The sequence below is a fragment of the Cibotium barometz genome, chromosome 17 (genome assembly GCF_041138505.1).
Source record: "Cibotium barometz isolate CiBa-2024 chromosome 17, ASM4113850v1, whole genome shotgun sequence".
Taxonomy (NCBI): domain Eukaryota; kingdom Viridiplantae; phylum Streptophyta; class Polypodiopsida; order Cyatheales; family Cibotiaceae; genus Cibotium; species Cibotium barometz.
Window position 1 is genome coordinate 47,200,998 of NC_141062.1, and position 22,522 is coordinate 47,223,519.

The following is a 22,522-nucleotide window of genomic DNA, read 5'->3' on the forward strand; positions in this document are numbered from 1 at the left end:
CCACCTGCAAGGTCTTTGGCTGTAAATCCCTCTTTTTTTGCTTTTAGTGCTTCTAGTGGTACTTATGCAACACAAGCTCGGAGTATCGGCTCTACTCCAGGAAATCCTTTTGGGCCTTAGGTTGTTCCCATGGCACCACCATCACAAGGTGGCCAAAGAACTATTCTTGGTTCATGGGATCCTCGAAAGCGAGAAGCTGTGGATGCTACACTGGTTAAGTTTTTCTTTCATGATCACATTGCATTCAATGTGGCAAGATCATCATATTCCCAAGAGATGGTCCATGCAATTGCTAGATTTGGACCCACATGTACTAGTCTGCTAAAAAAAAAGAAAGAGGCCATTGATGCAACATCAGAGAATATTCGTGTTGGGTGGAAGAGGAATGGGGTGTCTCTTATCACTAATGGTTGGAGTGACTCTCGCTCTCACACCATCCATGGTATTGTGGCTTATTAACGAGGTGGTGTGCATTTCTTATCCTCACATGATGCATCTAAAACAGGGAAGAGCTCCGATGTGCTTGTGGAGGAGTGGGAAAATGCTGTTGACACTATTGGTCACTTTTTTTTTCCAAAGAGAGATCCTTCTATTAGTTATAGAGAAAAAAAAACCCGCTTGGCTGAATACAACACTGCTAGAAAGTAGTCCAAATATACATGCGAGATAAGGAAGGGGGGACTCCCTCCTCAGTCGGCCGGTGTATCGGAGGGAGGCTACAACTGGAGGCCATCGTGAGCTAGTGTGTGACTATGGAGTCCGGGGCCTTATCGGAGCTACCACTATAGTAGTCTCACAGAGATGCGCATGTGGTTATACTCAAGGCAAGGCCTCATGCATTGTTACACGCGGAAGCTCTAGGAGTCTTCTTTCAGCCCTAAACACCACCAAGAACATGTTGATGCAGAAACGCAAACAGAAGAGAGAGAGAGAGAGAGAGAGAGAGAGAGAGAGAGAGAGAGCTGGAAATTCAGTATATCATATAGTACAAAAAGGTACATGAATCCTTGCAGCCATGGGCTGCCTTCTGGAAAAGGTAGAATACCCTAAGACTAGTCCTATGTCTAGACCCACACCCAAGAGGGAGTGAATGAATAAAATGATGAGAAAAAGTGCCTTTTATAGGCCTTGGAAAAAGCTAGAAATCTGGCCGACTGCTGGTCAGCTAACCGCCTAGACACCACTATCACTAATGAAGTACCCGACTTGTTTTAATGCAGCCAACACAGCCTCTTCTTGCATTCAGCTGTAGGTCATCATGTCCACTACTTCCCATGATTTGCACATCCATGCTCCAAAATCCTGGTTCTATCTGGTTCTTAATCCTTCTTTATCTAGTTGCACTCTAGGATTAGTCCTGAGATTAGCATGCACATCCATGCTCCAAAATCCTGGTTCTATCTGGTTCTTAATCCTTCTTTATCTAGTTGCACTCTAGGATTAGTCCTGAGATTAGCATGTACATGTGCATGCACATGACATCCCCCTTTACTAAACTTGATGATGGGATTCCAATCTGTCTTTCTTGGATGACTGTCATCATCCCATTCTATTCCCGGAGTCCCCTTGTCATCCTTCCTACTCTGGCAACCTTTTCACTACCCCAAAACATTAAACAACTTGAAAGGTTCCTTAGTAAGGTGAAGGAGCATGCAAGATTTTTGAAGTATCTAGCACAACCCCGGTCTCCGAATCCATTCTCTAAAGAAGATCTATGCATATGTTCCATCCAGTCCCCATTCCGTGTCATGTGCATGATCAATGCCATGTACCTTCTCAGGGCTAGTCCAAAGGAAGGCAACCAGAAAAAGACAGTCAGAACCAAAATTTAGGAGCACAGAATGCTATTGGCAGTATGGACTTGGAGGAAAAGGAAGGCTTGGAGAAGATGGTGCTGTCAGCTGCTTACACAAGGTGGGTGGCTGGACCAAACTGAGGCGGCTGGCCTATCAGAGGCGGCTGGATCAAATCTAGGGCAGCGCTGCGTTTTATGAATGGAAAAGCCAGGACTGCTGGCCGACATTGGTCGTCGGCCAATTCCCAAAGCAAAATAAAGGCCTATAAATAGGCCAAGAAGCTCCTCTTTCAATTCATTCAATCCTCTAGGGATTGGGTCTCTAGGAGTCCCAAAGGGGGACAGTTTTGGGTGTTGTTCACCTTTTAGATGAAGGCAGCCTAGGGCTGTGTAAGAGTACCTTTTTGTACTATATGAATATACCTGAATTTCTAGCATTTCTCTCTCTCTCTACTCTCTCTATATATCTGCGTTTTGCATCAGCATGTTGCCAGTAGTGTTTAGGGCTGAAAGAAGACTCACAGAGCTTCCTCGTGTTACATTCCGTTCCTACCCTATCTCTGAACACTCTCTTGGTCTTCATTCCTGAGAAATGAGTCTGGAACTCTCACTCCACCCCTTGGAGGATCATCCTCCCTTGGAACCGTTGCCTGAAAACCTTTCCTAGTATGCCCCAAGTGGCATCCTACTCACAGGACTACCATTCCCCTTGGGTCTTGTTGCACTCTCACTCCACCCCTTGGAGGATCATCCTCCCTTGGAACCGTTGCGTGAAAGCCTTTCCTGGTATGCCCCAAGTGGCATCCGACTCACAGGATTGCCATTCCCCTTGGGTCTTGTGGAGCACCACCAACCAACCTCCTGGGAGTTCTTCCCTGTCTTGTATTCCTTGCCTTGGGCCTCATACTTGTGCACTTTCATGTACCTTGGACCCGTACACCTTCATATGGGACTGAATCAGTGTTTAGCCTTGCTGAGCCTATGCTCTGATACCAATGTTACACACGGAAGCTCTAGGAGTCTTCTTTCAGCCCTAAACACCACCAAGAACATGTTGATGCAAAAACGCAAACAAGAGAGAGAGAGAGAGAGAGAGAGAGAGAGAGAGAGAGAGAGAGAGAGCTGGAAATTCAGTATATCATATATTAAAAAAAGGTACATGAATCCTTGCAGCCATGGGCTGCCTTCCGGAAAAGGTAGAATACCCTAAGACTAGTCCTATGTCTAGACCCACACCCAAGAGGGAGTGAATGAATAAAACGATGAGCAAAAATGCCTTTTATAGGCCTTGGAAAAAGCTAGAGATCTGGCCGACTGCTGGTCGGCCAGCCGCCTAGACACCAATATCACTAATGAAGTACCCGACCTGTTTTAATGCAACCGACATAGCCTCTTCTTGCATTCCACGCAGCCGACAGGTCATCATGTCCACTCCAGTCCATCACTTGCCATAACTTGCACATCCATGCTCCAAAATCCTGGTTCTATCTGGTTCTTAATCCTTCTTTATTTGGTTGCACTCTAGGATTAGACCTGAGATTAGCATGTACAAGTGCAATGGCATCCGTCATCCTCATAAAGGAAGGCCTTGCCTGCCTCTGTAATCCAAGCTATGGCCCCCCGTTTGATGATGCGGACAGTGCTCGGATCGGAGGTATATAGGTGAACAATGTGCTGCCACACCTGTTGTGCTTGGGAGTAATCCCACAGGTAATGTCTCTGGCTCCCCTTAGGACTGCTAGAGTGGCAACAACTTGTTGGTCCGCCAATGATCACAAGCCACGTGTCCACAACTAAGCTCCGATGAGCTCCGATGGGCTAAAGCCAGAGAAAGAAGGAGATCTTCTGGGGATGGAAGCTACTCCAGAGTCTACCAAAAATCCTCGATGAAAGTAGCTGGGACTTCCTGGGCCTGCCGCTGCTGCATTACCGGGGTGCCATCTATGGTCTCAAGGAGGATCCGATGGCGAAGCCAATTGGAGTAGTCAAAGACTGGAATGGCCTCCTCGGGGTTGTGAATCAATGGGTCTCTCCACTGCCACTCTCTGTGGTCCCACTGTACGTGAGCCAACTGGTTGTTCTCCCAAAGCCATAAGCGCTAGGATGCGACACCTCTGACCTCAAGAGGGAGGGTGCGGGCGGGGGGGAGGGGGGGGGGGGGGTTTCCTGCCTACTTCTTCCCCTTGTTGTGACCCACCATGCAGACCCGCTGGGGAGGGGAGGGGAGGGGAGGCATTATCAAGCTACCACTGTCTGAAGGCTGCCTGGTCCAACCTCATGAATGTTGATGAAGTGGCCATGCAAGTACCCAAAAACTTCCAGGGGAAATCCGATGCAGGCGAAAGAGGCCATCATGGGATATCAGGGAGACCCCTCTTCTACTGATATAAATTTTCCTTCAATCTCCAATCTATATAAGACTAAAAGGCCTTGGCTTGGAAGATTTGGCCACACATAACTAGAAGGCAGGTTGTCTATATGCCATTGAAGATCCCTAAATGAATGCCTAGCACCTTTTTGGATAAAATTCATTCGTGCTCTTAGGGGCATCTGAGACAATTTAGAAAGGTCCCATGATTTCTATTCGTCACAGGCCACTCTAGCATGAAGTGGCAAAATTACATGGGCCTGGCCATGACAAGTTTTGTTTGTGGAAGTTTTCTCCCATATCTAGAAACATTGATGTTGTTTCAACTTTCATATTGCAAAGAAGTCTTTTTTAGCAGTACCCAAAGAAAAAAAAACTTGCAAAGAACCCAATGTGTTTAAAGTCAAAGGCATAAAATAATAGTGCTCAGCATTGTGCCATATCATGCTGGTGCAGGTGATATTTGAGCAACAAAACTACACGACATTTCTACTTCTTCTTTTCTTCTTTGTCTTTGTTTTTTTGGGGGGGTAAAAGGGGAGGAAGTGTTTCTTTGGCAATTTCTAAATTTTTAAACGGAATGACTTGTATTGTTTATGTACTCTTGAAAGTGAGGGAGGGTACCAGTCCCAATTACCGACTTCTTCGTCGGATACGGCATAGCAGCTTGCCATCAGAAAGATGAAAAATAACAGCGGCAGCAACTGCAGTAGAGGGTTGGTGGGCGATATACCAAGGTGGTGAGAGGCAGTCGCCATGGTCACAAGGTGGTGAGCGTTCTGTTTTTCTCTCGTTTTCTTGTTACTCGTCCTGATGACACACACTTCGAGTATGTTCAGGTGGATCGAACGGAGCCACACTCCACTGAACGAGCCTGCCCTACTGAACGGGCTCAATGTTCTTGGCACGGTTTTTTATGACTTTGTAGCTTAAATTAAACTGAAGTTGAGAACATAAAATTATTAAGTGGAAGAGAGAAAAATATAACTAACAAGATAATGATATTCAAAATTTTAATCTTTCTTAGGGGTAAGTGGCTCAGCACGTGTGGCATGCATGTTTAAGCCTCACCTATGTAGAGTACTCACAGTGGTCAAATGAGACGAGGAGGCATGTTTAATGTGGATGTGCTTCACCTGAGGCATATACCTTCGTACACAATGCACGACAGGGAGTCCCCATATGCCCCCTTGTTTGCAAACATAGTGGAGTTCTCCCATGAGGCAAACATCCTCTTGTTATTAGGAGACTTCAATGCACAGACCGGCACACATGCATACGTATGACTTCCATGCAAATTCAGGCATGCATTCAGAGATAGACTCTAAAGCATGCAAATTCAAGCATGCTTTTAGACTCTAAACATGCAAATTCAGAGATAGACTCTAAAGCATGCAAATTCAGAGATAGACTCTAAAGCATGCAAATTCAAGCATGCTTTTAGACTCTAAACATGCAAATTCAGGCATGCTTTCAAAGATAGACAGATCGACACACATGCATATGTATGACTTCCATGCAAATTCAAGCATGCTTTTTTAGAGATTATCACGGGAGTGAGATTTTTTAGAGATTTTATTACCCAATTTTTTAAAAAGAAAGCTTGTAGAGCAATCAAGGAGGACTAAAATAGACTTGTAACCTATTTTTGTAAGTAATAAAAACTATAAATACGCAAGCTGAGATGCTTTTGGCACACGCTTGGGGGGGACAGTTGTACCCAATTTGGTGTTTCTCTCTCGCGCCTGTATGTTCTGTTCTGCACGCTTCCCGATAATTGTTGTTTTCCGTTTCAGTGGCATCAAAGCCAGGCTACGCTTTCGTGTGTGTTTGTCCTTAATTTTGTCATAAAATCCTTACACGAGTTATCTCATTTATGTTGTTACATTCTTAGCTTATTACCTTATCCCTTTTCAAGTTCATTCAAGAAGATTGTTACCTTATCTTCATGTAGTTACCCTTACCCCCTCTCACCTCTCCTCTCCTACTTTCCTCCTTGAGTACGGTAGTGGCACACTGACGCGTAGTGGCACACTGACGCGGTTGGGTAGTTGCCTCCGATGCAAGGACCCTCGGGGTGCTTGTCGGCTAGGCCTTAACATTGGTTCACGGACCAGTTCACAAGGAGTCAACATACACAAACGGAACCGTACTTCAACACTTGGTAAACGCAACAAAAAGCACTAATCATCAAATCCGAGAATCAACAAAGCGAATTCAAATGCAATATTAGTATTTATTATCAGCTTTTCTCAATGGAAGCACTGCAAGGCGTACTCAGGCGAGCACAGCAAACCCAAAAAAAAAAAAAAGGGTCGTGCTTTCAGCACAGCAAAGGAAGGACAGCGGGAATGAAGTCTAGCTCGGCTCAGCAAGCAAAGCAAACCGCCGCAGCTGAGCTAATAAGGAAGGACAGCCAGGCTTCAGACTAATCACTAGGGATTTAAGGCTAAACTAACCCACTAACAATGTCTCTCTCTTTCTCTCTCACACACACACACACACACACAAATGCACACAAAATTAACTTAATAATTATTCCCCAAAGAGAGAGAGAGAGAGAGAGAGAGAGAGAGAGAGAGAAAAGAGACGTTTTTTCACAATCAAAATGCGCAGTCTATACTCTCTCTCCCTCTCTCATTAGTAGTTGTACAATTTTCAAAATTATTTGCTCGAGCATTAGAAAATTGCTCAAAATCTATGCATAGCTATGGCACATCGATTGCAACATGTCTTTCCTCACATTCATGATGAATTATGCATCACTAGCTACATGCGGATCCTTCAATGGTACTAGAGTTGGTGGGGTATACTTAAGCATTTCTTGGGAGAATTGGTACAACAAAATCTTGATGCCATTCACAGCGCCAAATGGCCATACTTGAAAGCGACGCCCGGTTTTACATATGCAACGATTGGGTCAATTTCACTGAAATAATATCCCAGTGTAAGGGAGGCGCTCTCCCGGAATTGAAAAAAAATGACTTCTACAAAGTCGTCGGTTCCCTCAAACCGGCCCATTACACCGATAGTATTAATGCAATAAAGCAACAAAATTTGGTGGTGGAACACCAGAAGGAAATCACGTATCTTCTCGACCAAATTGGATACATTGCAAGTAGTATACTTCCATTTCTTAAGAGCACATGGGATACTCTTGCATCCGCACTATTTGACGAGTCGTGGACGAGGTTCTCCATAAAAAATACATTATAAAAGAAAATACAGTTATATAATTATAAAACAAAGATAAATTTAAAGATATATTTATATATCTAGTAATGATAAATATTTAGACTTGTTAATAAATATTATTAATATATTAATTTTTAAGTGAATAATAGTTTATCTTAATTATCCAATCAATTTTAGATAGGAAATCCAATGAGATTTGAAGTGGATAATCTATTTTTCTTATATAATCACACATCAGTAGTACTATCCCACACTTATCTCTAGTATTATCCCATCATTGAGCCTTCATAATTTTTACTCTCTTAGCTTCCTTGTTGTTGAGAATGGGTTCTCAAAGTCATAGGAGTCAAAAACGTGATAGGACTAGACTTCCCCCTGTCCACCGAGTTCAAGAGGAGGAGAGGCAAAGGGTAGCTCGTGGACAGAAAGAGAGAGTGGAGAGCACATCAACGAGCAACACCTTCCATTTGGATGATCCAAGCCTTGCTCCTCCTCTTCCACTTCCTCTCCCTCCGCCCTCTTTCCCCCCACTACCCCTTAGTTTAGATAATCCACATGAATCCACCCTTCCTGAGCCCCCTTCTCTTCCACAAGAACCCACCCTTCCTTAGCCCCCTTCTCTTCCACAAGAACCCCACCCCCCTCCTTTGGGCGCCCATAGTGTGGATAGGAAAGAACTATCAAAGTTAGGGGTGCATCGTCGTGTCCATGCAATCTTCCATTCCTATTTCAAAGACCTCACGCCTTTATCACAGGCATGCGTGCTTGATGCTTTAATCAATCTGCCCAACATGGCCAACTACAGGGCGCTTTCTGACGTTGGAGGTCGGAAGAGAGAGGAGAGCTGGCATGGCGGTGCTACAAAGTGTTCGTCGTTCCTATACAGTTAACAAGAACAGGAACTCTATGGACACTTTGGCTGCTCGACGGGCTATTGTGGCAGCCCCATAAAGTACCTCCCAAATGAAGGGTAAGGTGAGTGCCATATCTCGCATCCTTTCCATAGCACCACACGCACTTAGAGTTGGGTCTATTAGACGGCAAAGTTTAGATGCCAATGAGGTTGGTGCTTTGTGGGGGCGAGTAGTGGTCATGTAGCTAGGCATGATCGCCTACTAGATGAAACCACTAGAGCCTTGATAGAAAGTTTTTGGGAGGAGAATTGTCGTGCCTCGTCAGTTTTCAAGAAAGCTTTGCGTAAGAGAGTGACAAGAGGAGTGCTCATTGAGCACGGTGCTTGCTTTCTTGAAATGATCCAAACAGAGTTGTATTCTTAGTTTGTGGCATCGTATCCAAAGCATCCCGACAATTCTATTGGCTCTACAGGTAGTACTTATGGTTCTTTTATATTCACAATTAAACTAAATTCACTAGAACATCTTAAAGAAAACAATAACTAAGACTTTGGTTTATGGATTTATAGGTGACATGTGCAGTCTAGTATCCCAGTGATTTGGTCATTCTTTGAGACTGGTCAAGGGAAGGGAGAGCATGATGGTGCGGGCACTTGTGTGAAACGTGCCCTGTGGCATCATCAGTTGGCGGCAGGATGCTAAGCGGTTCAGAGATGCGGGCCACGTAGTCGAGTGGTGCTCCCAACATTTGTGTGGGAGTGCAGCATCATTGTATCCCAAACATGATGCTCGGATTGTCAGGAGATTTTTTTGGCATGTGTATGGTGGCATGATTGACCGTAGAGCCTCCCACAATTATGACACAGTACCTGGCACCTTGGGCTTACATTCCATCAGGAGCACGTGCATGGCGGTCCCCACAATTTAGACACGACAGTTTGCATGCTTCTGTGGAGCATGTATGGATGGCGATTGGTCACATTGTGCCTCAAGAGGATGGGCAAATGCATGGATACAGACATTCCTCTCCCCCGAGCATCCTTCACATCCCAGTGTTATCCGATGAGCACACAGGTCCTACGTTCATGGCCAGCTATGATGACCTGACAAATTTGCTACAGGAGGGTGATGTATTTGCTGTTATTGCCGGTGAGGGCACTAGCGAGGGAGTAGACTACTATCTGATGAGTTACACTAGGCCAAAGTGCATCCTTGACTAGGATATAGTGGATGATCATGGGTTTTCTTTTGCCGCCCATAGCATGATTGTGGTAGGCAGCAGATTCAACTTCATCGGGGGTGTTTTGAGTTCCAGCAGTGGAGGTGGGAGCTAGAGGCATTTCAGTTCTCTCATCTAGTGGTTGCTACTAGGCTCACTCAAGTACAGAGCCGAAAACACGATTCTCGCCCTCGTTTTTGGCTTCGAGCGGATGACCATGAGAGTATTCTAGAGCAGTTGAGAGCTAGAGAGGGTGCTGCTGACTAGGTCTCTATCTGGATATGACTAAACTCAGACTAGGTCTCTGTCTTGATAGTGACTAGGTCTCTATCTTGATAGTGACTAAACTCAGACTAGCTGCGTTAGCTCACTTACATTGTACTTAGATTTATTGGGAGTGACTAACCTCAGAATAGCTGGGGTAGCTCATTTTTATTATGCCTTGATCTTTTGAGTTAGTGGCTAAACCCAGATGGCTAAATCCAGAGTAGCTAGGTTAGCTCACATTCTGATATACTGATGTTTATATCATTATGAGTTTTTCATTATTGAGTATCATTACATTTTAGTTGATGTTTATGGTTTTTTTAATTTTTTTTACAACTTTGGCTATCATATTGTTTGTTGAAAATCCCCATGCCATCGTACCCAAACATGCTCTGATGGGAACCAAACTTTGCAAGCATGTGGGGGGAGCCCACCCCCACAAGCTTGCAAAGTTTGGTCACAAGCGGAGCATGTTTCGGTTAGTAATTAGCACCCGCCGGTGCGGATTTTTCAAGTCTCTAGGGCAAGCATGTGGGGGGGGCACCCCCACATGCTTGCAAAGTTTGGTCATGATCAGAGCATGTTTGGGTTAGTAATTCGCACCCGGTGTGGATTTCCGATGGGGACCAAACTTTGCAAGCATGTGGGGGGCTTGCAAAGTTTGGTCATGATCGGAGCATGTTTAGGTTAGTAATTAGCGCCTGGTGTGCGGATTTTTCAACTCTCTTCATGTTTAAGAGGCCATGGAAAATCCAGGTCTTCCCCATACCATCGTACCCAAACGTGCTCTGATGGGGGGACCAAACTTTGCAAGCATGTGGGGGTGGCCCACCCCCACATGCTTGCAAAGTTTGGTCATGATCGAAGCATGTTTGGGTTAGTAATTAGCGCCCATGTGGATTTTTCAAGTCTCTTGGTGCTTAAGAGGCCATGGAAAATCTAGGTCTTCCCCATACCATCGTACCCAAACATGCTCCGATGGGAACCAAACTTTCCAAGCATGTGGGGGGGGCACCCCCACATGCTTGCAAAGTTTGGTTATGATCGAAGCATGTTTAGGTTAGTAATTAGTACGGTCCGATGTGCAGATTATTCAAGTCTCTTAGTGTTTAAGAGGCCATGGAAAATCTAGGGCTTCCCCAGGCCATTATACCCAAACATGCTTCGATGGGGGGACCAAACTTTGCAAGCATATAGGGGGGCCCCACCCCCACATGCTTGCAAAGTTTGGTCCCCATCGGAGCATGTTTGGGTTAGTAATTAAAGCCCAGTGTGGATTTTTCAAGTCTACCCCCACATGCTTGTTGCAGAGTTTGGTCCCCATCGGAGCATGTTTGGGTACGATGGCATGGTGAAGCCCCGGATTTTCCATGGCCTCTTAAACACCAAGAGACTTGAAAAATCCACACCGGGCGCTAATTACTAACCCAAACATGCTCCGATGGTGGGGACCAAACTTTGCAAGCATGTGGGGGTGGCCCACCCCCACATGCTTGCAAAGTTTGGTCCCCACCATCGGAGCATGTTTGGGTACGATGGCCTAGGGAAGCCCCAAATTTTCCATGGCCTCTTAAGCACGAAGAGACTTGAAAAATCCGCACCGGGCGCTAATTACTAACCTAAACATGCTCCGATCATAACAAAACTTTGCAAGCATGTGGGGGTGGGTCCTCCCACATGCTTGCAAAGTTTAGTCCCCATCGGAGCATGTTTGGGTACGATGGTATAGGCAAGGCTCGGATTTTCCATGGCCTCTTAAGCACTAGGAGACTTGAAAAATCTGCATTGGGCGCTAATTACTAACCCAAGCATGCTCTGATGGTGACCAAACTTTGCAAGCATGTGGGGGTGGACCCCCCTACATGCTTGCAAATTTGGTTCCCATCGGAGCATGTTTGAGTACGATGATATGGGGAAGACTCGGATATTCCATGGCCTTTTAAACACCAAGAGACTTGAAAAATCCGCACCGGGCGCTAGTTACTAATCCAAACATGCTCTTTTTATGACCAAACTTTGCAAGCTTGTGGGGGTGGGCTCCCCCCACATGCTTGCAAAGTTTGGTCTCCATTGGAGCATGTTTGGGTACGATGGCATGGGGATTTTCAACAAACAATATGATAGCCAAAGTGTTAAAAAAAATAAAAAAACCATGAACATCAACTAAAATGTAATGATACTCAATAATGAAAAACTCATAATGATATAAACATCAAATAAGTACATCAGAATGTGAGCTAACCCAGCTACTCTGGGTTTAGCCACTAACTCAAAAGATCAAGGCATAATGAAAATAAGCTACCCCAGCTATTCTGAGGTTAGTCACTGCCCATTAATCTAAGTACAATGTAAGTGAGCTAACCCAGCTAGTATGAGTTTAGTCTCTACAATGACAACCCAATCAAAATAGTTATCTCTGACTGCTGGTGAACGTACGCGTCGAGGCTGCTGTATACGTCAAGGACGCTGTGCCGGCTGTGGGGGTCGTCGAATATCTGCGACGGGGAGGTCTGCCGCCTCAAAGGCAGGATCATGAGCTGGTGCCGGTGTACTTGGGAGCTCACAAGTCCCATAAGATACTATAGCTCTCTCTACGTCGTGCTACCGTAAGACGTCTCTGTCTGTAAACCCAAAATCTATAATCAGCAATGGTACGTGCCTGCCACTCTCTCGATCGTGCTACCTCTCTCTACGTCGTGCTACTGCAAGACGTCTCTGTCTGTAAACCCAAAATCTATAATCAGCAATGGTACGTGCCTGCCACTCTACGCATGTAAACTCCTTTGCTATAATAAGGACATGCTGCTCATGAGAAGCAGCACTGCTACTAGCACCATCACCTGAGGTGCCACTAGGACCAACACCACCCACATGCTTGTATGCTATGATCTAGCTCTCGTGGACTCTCTGGTATGCATCAAACTCGTGTGCACTCCACTCAATCTCTAGAGGCACCTCAGGCTCCAGATCTCTGTCAATCGGCAGCGTCGAGTCCCAAGTCAGTAGAGCTGAGGTAAAATCAAGAGGCCTGCCAGTCCTAGCATCTGCTCGAGCGAAGCCTGCGTGAAGATCATCAATGCCCAAAACTTTGTATGTCGCTAGGTCGATGTGTGCGCGGCAAGAGGGACATGCTGAGAAGCGTACTAGCTCCTGGGTGATGCAAGACAAATGGAAAAAATGTCCACATCCCAGAGCATATCCACCAATACTATCAATGTCCTTGATACATAGAGCGCAGCAGCAAGCATCACGGAGGAATGGTGGTGCATCCTGAGGGAGAGGTCGTCTCGCGAAAAACCTCTGTAACACAGGCCGTGGATATAGAGGCAAGTAAGGCACTATCACGTCTGAGGAACTGCGGAACTCCCGAACATGCAGCGTCAACTGCTCTGCCCTATGCTGTGCAATCCGCTCCATAATCATGTGCTGCTACGCCTCAACTCTAGAACTCTCTACCTCAGTCCGAGCCTACACAAAAAGTAAAGCATAAAAATAATTGATTAGTCTCTCTCATTAGGTATTACTTAAAGAAATTTATAACTTAAGACCTTAATAACTCTTTTACGTACAAGAGAAACCTACCTGCTGGTTGTCAGACTCTCTCGCATGCCGTGCCTCTACAGTAGCTGTCTCTGTCATCTGCAATGCAACTCTAAGGCGGTCAATCTCCGCTCTCGCCTCTACCAACTCTTGAGTGAGTCTCTCAGTGGTAGGTGTGGGACCCTATAGGACACAATCAACCATGCCGCTCATGTAAAAATATAGAAAAGTACATATAAACATGTAAATAAATGACTAAAAAAACTTAAGAAGTAATAAATGTGTAAATACCTCAACATCTGTCTCGTCTCGGTATCGATCATTTGAGAACAAGCGCACCATGTGCTGGATGCTCTCCATGGTACTCCGTACGTCAATGCCAACCTGAGTGCCAAGAGCCTTAACCATCGACATAGGCACAAACGCCGGATCTGTAGGAGCCACACGAAGGGCTGGTGGAGGCCGCCTACCCTGGTCCTGGAGACGGCCTTGGACAGCACCACCACTAGGCCGATGGCTAGTGTAATCCACCTCCTCCCCTAAGACAAACTCCGCATATAAATTGCTTTGCGAAGTATATGGGAATCTGGCAGTCGTTCGGCATCCTCCCATATGCGGCAACATATCGACTATAGATATGTGCCGCCATACGAGGACGTGAACACCGCAAAATAGTAAGGGGTTTGCCCGCCCCATGCCTCATCCCACGACTATCAAGGAAAAGATCTCAGTAAGCTCCATCCCTAATCGGACCAAGGTCATAGACCTAACGATATGTCAGGCCATGTGACATAAGAGCAGTGCGATGGGTGGTGGGCTATCCACTCATCTACATAAACAATATCGTGAAGGCTACGAAGGGACGATAGCATCGCCTCCAAGTTTGCCACCATGATATGTAATGTAGACGGTATGTCTCTAGCACTCCTACAGATAGCCGCTAACTTGCGATCTTTCTCTGCTCGCGATGAGGTCCACAATAGACAAACGGCCCTCCTCTCGCGATGAGGTCCACAATAGACAAACGGCCCTCCTCATGGCCCTCCTCGCGTGACATGCTAAAACCTAAGCCTAACACAAAGGTCCAATGCTTAGTGCTAAGTAGCACTAATGAAGCTATAAAACAATGCTAATGGGCCCACTAATGCTAATCCAAATCAAGAGAGCAAGGAGAGTGAAAACAACTCGTGACAATGAGGCAAAAAAAAAATCCCAGTTTTATAACCTCGAACGAGGTTCAGTGGCATCATGCACTTTAGGGTTTGCAAGATGTACGCTCTGGATTTTAGGGTTAGTGAGATGAACGGCCAAGATACACACTTAATTTTAGGGTTGGTGAAGGATCGACGGCTACGATTTGAATTCAGTACCTCGTTCGAGGTACATGGATGGCTTAGATTTAAGTCATTACCATGATCGAGGTATGTTTGACGGTCGAGATTCATTTAATACCTCGATCGAGATATGTAAACTGCTGGGATTGCATCTTCAAATGTGCGCGAATGGACGGCTCGGATTTTGTAGATGTACCTCGTTCGAGGTTTTTAAACGGTCTTGATTTCATCTCTATACCTCGAACGAAGTATGTGGACGGATGAGATTGCATCTCTATACCTCGAACGAGGTATTTCAATGGTCAAGATTATATTTCAATATCTCATTCGATATATGTGGATGGTTGAGATGGGCTGATTAAATATGTTGAATGTACATTTGAGCAGGATGTCTAGGGGGATCCACCGTGGCATTGATGTGGATCCAAGTGGCATGAATATCTCGATCGAGATAGTGTGGTGGCGGGGTGACCTGTACTGGTGACATGGTGACTTGGCACCCGGACCTGCTAGTGTGGAATTAGTTGGTATCTCGTTCAAGATATGTCATTTTAGGCTCGGGAGGCACGTGTCATGTTTTAATTGATGGCGATATCGCGATCGAGGTACTCCGCCGCCCGAGATGTGTCGATGTCCCAATTTTAGAGAGAGTGAAAGAAAGTGAGTACTCCCATCTTGCAACCACCCACCACTCATCACTAGCTTTTGATCGAGTTGCAATTTGGAGCACTTTCATTGGTTAAGCTCCAACACTCCATGGGCTTCAATGATCTTATCCTCATCATTGACCTATGTAACCACCTTTGTAGATCCTTTTGATAAGGACACCTTTTCCCTGATGGCCACATCTTTTGCATAGGTGTCCCTCTACTCCATAGTCCATTCACTACCCACATCTATTTCACTTGGGAGTAGTACATTGGCATTGGCTAGTAGGGCACCCCATTTGTCTTCATTCATTTGGGACCCTGGCTTAATCAGGCAGGATACCCATAGTTTATCATTTTTGTTTGGGATCCAGGTAGTGGTCCTCTTGCTTTGACATATATTTTACCCTCTTCATTGGCATGGATTCATCAACATTATACTCTAGAGGTGCTGATGGAGTTTTCCATTTTTATTTGGGATCCAAATGGATGACATCCATGACATTCCGCCATGTCCTTGGGCATTTTTTTCCTACTATAGGGTTCTTTCCCCTCTTGGACAACCATCTCTCACTTGTACATACCTATATTGTATTCCCCTTCAACTTATGCTTCATCTAGAAACCCCTCCATTTGGTCAACACACTTCACTCCCATCCCCTTTCAGATCCAAGGGATTGGATGTGCTTCAAAGGTGGGAGGATGTTAACCCCTATACTTACTCTCTCTTATCCGTCACCTCACATTTAGCTGCTTCTAATCATCCAAGGGCACTTTTTCCCATGAGGTTTTTCCCTTGGATAGCCCACATTGCACTCATTTATGTGCACACATTGCACACACTTTGTATTGCTTTGTGCACATATTTTGGATGGTTTCAGGGTGATGGGTATGCACACACCCTATTGGTTGTAATATGTGGGATCACTCTATGCTTGCCATGTGGCAAGGAGATGAGCCTCATTTTCCTATATAAAGAAGCAAAGGGTGAGAGGCAAGGCATTCCCTCTAGCCCAAGTTGGAATCCACCACATTGGTGTCATTTTGGTAAATCTCTCTAGCTCTTGCTTTCTAGGTGAAGTCTTTCACTAGAAGCTCTTGCATGCAAGAGATGCTTGCATGCTTGTGTGGTTAACGTTGTGCTCATGTTATTAATGTCCTTAGTTTGCATGTGATAAGAGAGGTGAGGTGTGTTTCCTTGTGCTGTATGGAGAGGGCGCCTATCTATGTACGAGTTGAGATGTACCTTTTGAACATTACATCAAATTGAGTGAGAGCATTAGAGTTGTGTCTTTGTTTTGTCATAAAATCCTTACAGGAGTTATTTCTATTTATCCCATTTATTTTGTTTCATTCTTCTCTTGTTACCTTATCCCTTTTCAAGTTCTGATTCTTGTTACCTTATCTTCTTGTTATCTTCATCTAGTTACCCTTTACCCCCTCTCTCCTCTCCTCTCCTATTTTTCCCCTCGAGTGCCGGAGTGGCACTAATGGTTGGGTAGTTCCCTCCTATGCATCTTCCATCGATGCGTAGACCCCCGGGGTGCTTGTCGGCTAGGCCTTAACATATCCCAAACAAGCCAGGTACCAACCACAGTGAGCATCAGAGCATAATGCGCGAATTAGCAAGCCCAACGATCGGCGAAACTGATGCATCGCAATGATAGCACACACCGGGCACCGGCTGACCACTGCAACAAACACTGGCACAACACGGCAACGGCCTAATGAACGACAGCATTACACGACCGACAACAAGCGACGAAAGTCGTTGTGTCTCTTTAAGAGGCAAAGGCAAAACCCAGCTCGTGCTTCCTCTTATACCCTCTTCGCTAAGCTATCGAGATGCCATATGGGATAAAACAACCTCTGCATGGTAGCATTTGGTGAGCCATAAGAGAAGAAGAAGAAGAAGAAGAAGAAGAGGAGGAGGAGGAGGAGGAGGAGGAGGAGGAGAGAGAAGGAAAAGAAAAAGAAGAAGAAGTGGAGGAGGAGGAGGAGGAGAGAGAAGGAAAAGAAAAAAAAGAAGAAGTGGAGGAGAAGGAGGAGAGAGACACTAGGAAAAGAAGAAGAAGAGAGAGAAGGAAAAGAAGAAGAAGAAGAAAAAGAGGAAGAGAGAGAAGGAAAAGAAGAAGAAGAAGAAGAAAAGGAAGAGAGAGAAGGAAAAGAAGAAGAAGGAGAAGAAGAGGAAAAGAAGAAGAAGAAGAAGAAGAAGAGGAGGAGAGAGAAGGAGGAGGAGAAGAAGAAGAGGAAAAGAAGGAGAAGAAGAAGAGAAAAAAAAAGTGATTATTGTTATACGGTCATGACCAAATTATTTTGATTTAATGGTTTTAATGGGACTCGTGAGTGACGGGTAAATTTTTGGGTTATGCACTTCACTTGGGCCGACATTATTCTAGGCCATATGGTTATTTCACTTAACTAGTTTATAGACTTGAGTTTCTACATGAGGGTAGGCATGTTGTTATGTGTGGTGTAAGCATGATGTACAAGTTATACCGATGATCACTACCATGGAGTCGAGTTGAGCTTCTGACAACTTTCAACTCGACTTACGCACGATAAGTCATCTTTACCGAATTAATATATTTTCAGTTATTTACGAATTGCTTTAAATTCTTTATTTTCTTAACTTTTTCATTTTATAGCCAATAATACATCAAGGTAAGACTTTAAGACTTTCTTACTTTTGGATTCTATTTTACGTCGTCAAGTTTTATTTAATATTTGTTTATTTTTGTAGCAACTTTTAAAAATTTTCAAATGCACATGTTATCTATTTTTCATCACCTAGTTTTACATTAAGCTAATAAAGAATATATAGATTTTTGCATGTTTTTCTAGTCTTAATTTATTTTGCCCGAACCTTGGGAAAATAAAATTTATATTCCAAATTTGCAATTCATGATGGATTTGAACTAACTTATTAACATCTTAATCTTTGTGTTCCAATTTATTTTGTAGAGACAATGAATTTCGGATTTATTCCATTGGATTCGGTGTGGTATAAGAATCAAGAGAGCGAATCTGATTAATTCTTGAGGGTGACCCAAGTTGGTTATGAGTGAATCCAACCAACTGTGACACATGTGAAACGTGCATATTCATTGATAAATTGATTGTGAGTGAATCCGATCCGAATTCTAAGACACGTGTGGCGTGTGTAAAGATTGTGTGAGTTTGATTGTGAGTGAATTTGATCAACTCTAAGATACGTGTGATGCGTGTAAAGACATTGTGAGTGAATCCAATGTGGTAGTGGATGTGATTAATTATGTGTGATGCCATATGTGAAGTATGTAGATCAGATAAAAGGGTATGTTAGTTATAACCTCTATGGTTAAATAGGGATGCCTATGCAATCATTGCTTACACATGGGAACGATTAATGTGTTTAATCACCTATGTGCGTGCTAATATTTGAAACCAAGGATGGTTGTCTATCGTGGAAGTGAGATTTTTTAGATATTTTATCACCCAATTTTTGTAAAAGAAAGCTTGTAGAGCAAGCAAGGGCTAAAATTGGCTTGTAACCTATTTTTGTAAGTAATAAAAACTATAAATACTCAAGCAGGGATACCTTTGGCACACGCTTGGGGGGGCAGTTATACCCAATCTGGTGTTTCTCTCACGCCTATATTTTATGTTCTACACGCTTCTCGAGGATCGTTGTTTTTGTTTTAGAGATAGATTATAAAGAGATGGCGACACAACAATCATCACACAGGATACAAGGTCCATCACCACATGTGGCAAATGCTTTTTGGATTTGGGAGCCATGCATGATTTCCATGCAAATACATGCATGCTTTTAGAGATAGGCTCTAGAGAGATGGATGGAGACACAATGGACATAGAGGTCATCATCACAATAGGGTCCATCACCACATATGGCAGATACTTTATAAATTTAGGAGCCATGCCTACAAACGGGATGTCTAAATGTCTAGCATCGTATAATCTTGCCTCCTTCCCATATATTGGGGGTCAAGCATAGTGGATTACTTTATGGGGTCAAGCATAGTGGATTACTTTATGGGGACAGTGTTATCTCACGTCACGCCGCATACATAATTTCACCATCCCATCACCACCCATTATGGTAGATCACACATACCTCACCTTTACTATATCTTGCACATCTCCACCACTTGCCTCCTGATCCATGACTTCAATTGGGTTCACACACTACTAGCACACTTAACCTTCTAAGAGGAAATTCACACATAGGACTATGAAATTCCCGATAAGCCCCCCTTTGGATCAAAGGTGGAGTGATCTTAGAAGACCTTCAATAACTATGGTGATCTGGGCTCAAGACTACAACACATGATACAGAAGATCATAGTGTGCCAAGACCTGAAACTCTCATGTCAAGCTTAATATAAGCGCTTGACCACTGATGGTTATGCCTACATTATTCTACCCAGAAACAATCCCGCCATGACTCTAAACAGGGATATGTAGAGAATGAATTTTATAACATTAAGGCTTTACAAAGGAAAACATTATCATATTTTAGGGAACTACCCGAGAAAAGAACCCTTGACCCATACAATAAAGGCTTTAGAAAGCCCACTTGTAATCTTCCCCATTAAGAGAAAGATTAGTTATCACCTAAAGAGCCTTGTCAATAGTAGCAAAAGACTCTGCTACATCAATCTTTGTCTTCTTCATCTTCTTCTTTTGCAACTAGGTTTGCATGCTCATTGGATTGTACCTTGGTCATCTTCTTGAAGCACCTGTCTTTCGTATGTCTGAGCTTTTTGTAATAGGTGCACTTGAAGGTTCTACCTTCCTTTTTGCCTTCCATTTTGAAACGAACATTTTCTCCAACTCAAGTATGACTTTGGCTTGTTCTGTGACCCATTGGTCTTCGTCAATGCGAATTGCTACCATCTCATCATATGCTACCCGCTTCTAAAACGCTCGAAGTGTTAGTTGTTTAACAATTTGGTACGTTCTGTAGCAATGCACAATGCCCCTTTTTGGGACCAAATCTCATAGTGGATGATTGGCAAAGTACATAGAGACTATTTGTAGGTGATGATGCTCATGTATGATCTAGAGAGAGCAATCAGTTCCACATAAGATCATCTCAGATTATCCCCTCTCGTAATAGATGCATCCTTTTAGAGCATCACTTACATACACCATGTATAACTACTGTAGATTGTCTCCTACACTTGGCTCTTTGAGTCCTCCATGAACCTTACCACATATACCATGTATAACTACTGTAGATTTTCTCTTGCACTTGGTTCTTTGAGTCCTCCATGAACCTTACCCAAGAGGGGTAGAGCAAAGATTGGTATTCACAAGTGGCCTTGAAATGGGCCTTCAAATGGACCACATCCCCTCCTTTGATAGCCTTGATTCAACATTTATTGATCTCTCCTGATAAGAGATCAAGTGCCTTATATGCCTTAATCTACACACATGAACTTACATGGGGCTACCCACTAAAGCTCGCTATGAAACGCTAGTTTTATAGAGATATTTTTTTTTAAAGTTTTAGAGGATTGATTAATTGTGAGCCCTGGTGGCTATCTTCAAAGGCACACATCACATGCCATATGGATCACCATTGGCATAGCTACGGGTACCATCCCATCGTCTATGAATTGAGTTTGAGGGTTGCGATCTCTGTAGATCGTAGCTCTCAGGAGTCACGAATAAGCAAGGTATACATGATAAAGGAGGTCAAGATGCATGAGCATTACATGTTCAAATGTCCATCTATGAGATTTGGGGGATATTTCACTCTCTTTTAAGATGGATTCAGCCCTATCTCATGGGTTATGCATATATGAGCACCAGAGATAACAAGTTCTATACCTAGTGGAGCTTCATTGCCACCAAGAGACCATGCTCAAATGACACCTGGGGAGTCAAAGCCAATGAGATGCCTCTCAAACATACATTACATAAATCTTTAAATTACATTGCCCCAAATGCCAAAGATTACCATCAAGGCTTTACAAGGTTTGAGGGATCCAGGTCAAAGACTACAGCCCACCCGCTCGTGGGATCCTTGAGACCCACCCACCATGGTATCACCAGCGAGATGCTCCCATGTCTGAGGATCCAGGTATAGTCTATTAATTGTGTACATCTAGGAAATAGGTCCCGTATAGCCACTATGGAGAGGTCACTCCTCCACATGCAGGGGATGCCATCACAACTCTATGCTTACTTATGGAGGACGATGGGATGAGGAGATCCAAGACTCATTCCCTAAGTACCTTTATGCTCACTTATGGAGGAGGATGGGTTGAGGAGATCCGAAACACATTCCCCAAGTATCTATCGCCATCTTGCTTTAGGATTTTCAGCACCACATGTACATGCGAGGCCCGCATAGTGCCCGAGTCTTCTTTCATTTCATTTTCATTACTTTTTATTTCCATGTTCATAGTTTAAACAAGGAACTTTTGTAACACATGTTGGTCTCATAGACCCATTGGGTCTTTTGTAACAAAAGGACCTTTTGTTTCCATTCCATGTTCATAATCTACACAAGCAACTTTTGTAACACATGTTGGTCTTGTAGACCAATTGGGTCTTTTATAACAAAAGGACATTTTTGTTTCCAGTCCATGTTCATAGTCTACACAAGGAACTTTTGTAATACATGTTGATCTCATAGAGACCCATTGGGTCTTTTGTAACAAAGAACTTTTGTAACATATGTACCCCTTGGATCTTTTGTAGACATTAATAAAATATTTTTTTTGGTCTTTTGTAGACATTAATAAAATCTCTCTCCACATGCATAAATAACAACATACATTAACTTGAGTTGCTAATGGGTACCAACCAGGGATAATAGTCACAAGCGAATAGTGTTGTAAAGTTAATTTGAGCTAGTAACCAAGGATGATTTGGGGTACTAATCACAACAAATTAATGATGTTATTCAAGGAGAATTTTGGTTCTGAATCAACATAAACAAGTGTTCTACTCGAGAAAATTAGGGCTTCAAAGTAAGGTGTTTATGCCTTCTTCTAATCGGCATTACACTAAGGCTTCTAATCCCATGTCATTAAGGTTTCTAATCATCCCAACAAGATGCATGCACATGAGAGCGTACTATTACCATGGAGAAAACTAGGGTTTTTTTTATTAAGGATATAATGAATGGGTTAACAAGAAAGTTAGGGTTTTATAGAGAGATTTACTAATCCTAGACCCCAACCTGATGGTCATAAAAAGAGAAGAAGGGGTCATCGCCAACAAGCTCCTCTCTTACCCAGTAGCAAGTGCATGTGGCTTTTTTGTTGAGATTTGAGGTGACATGTGA

General features: G+C 43.8%; 1 protein-coding gene across 1 annotated transcript in view; it reads right to left on the reverse strand.

Moving 5' to 3' along the window:
- Positions 1-5,059, reverse strand: part of LOC147630091 (uncharacterized) — a 29,894-nt gene extending 24,835 nt beyond the window's left edge. Inside the window, exon 1 of the mRNA XM_086811023.1 lies at positions 4,788-5,059. Within this exon, the coding sequence (XP_086667149.1) occupies positions 4,788-4,921 (134 nt within the window). The 5' untranslated portion in view covers positions 4,922-5,059. The remainder of the gene's footprint in view (positions 1-4,787) is intronic.
- Between the last annotated feature and the right edge of the window lie 17,463 nt (positions 5,060-22,522).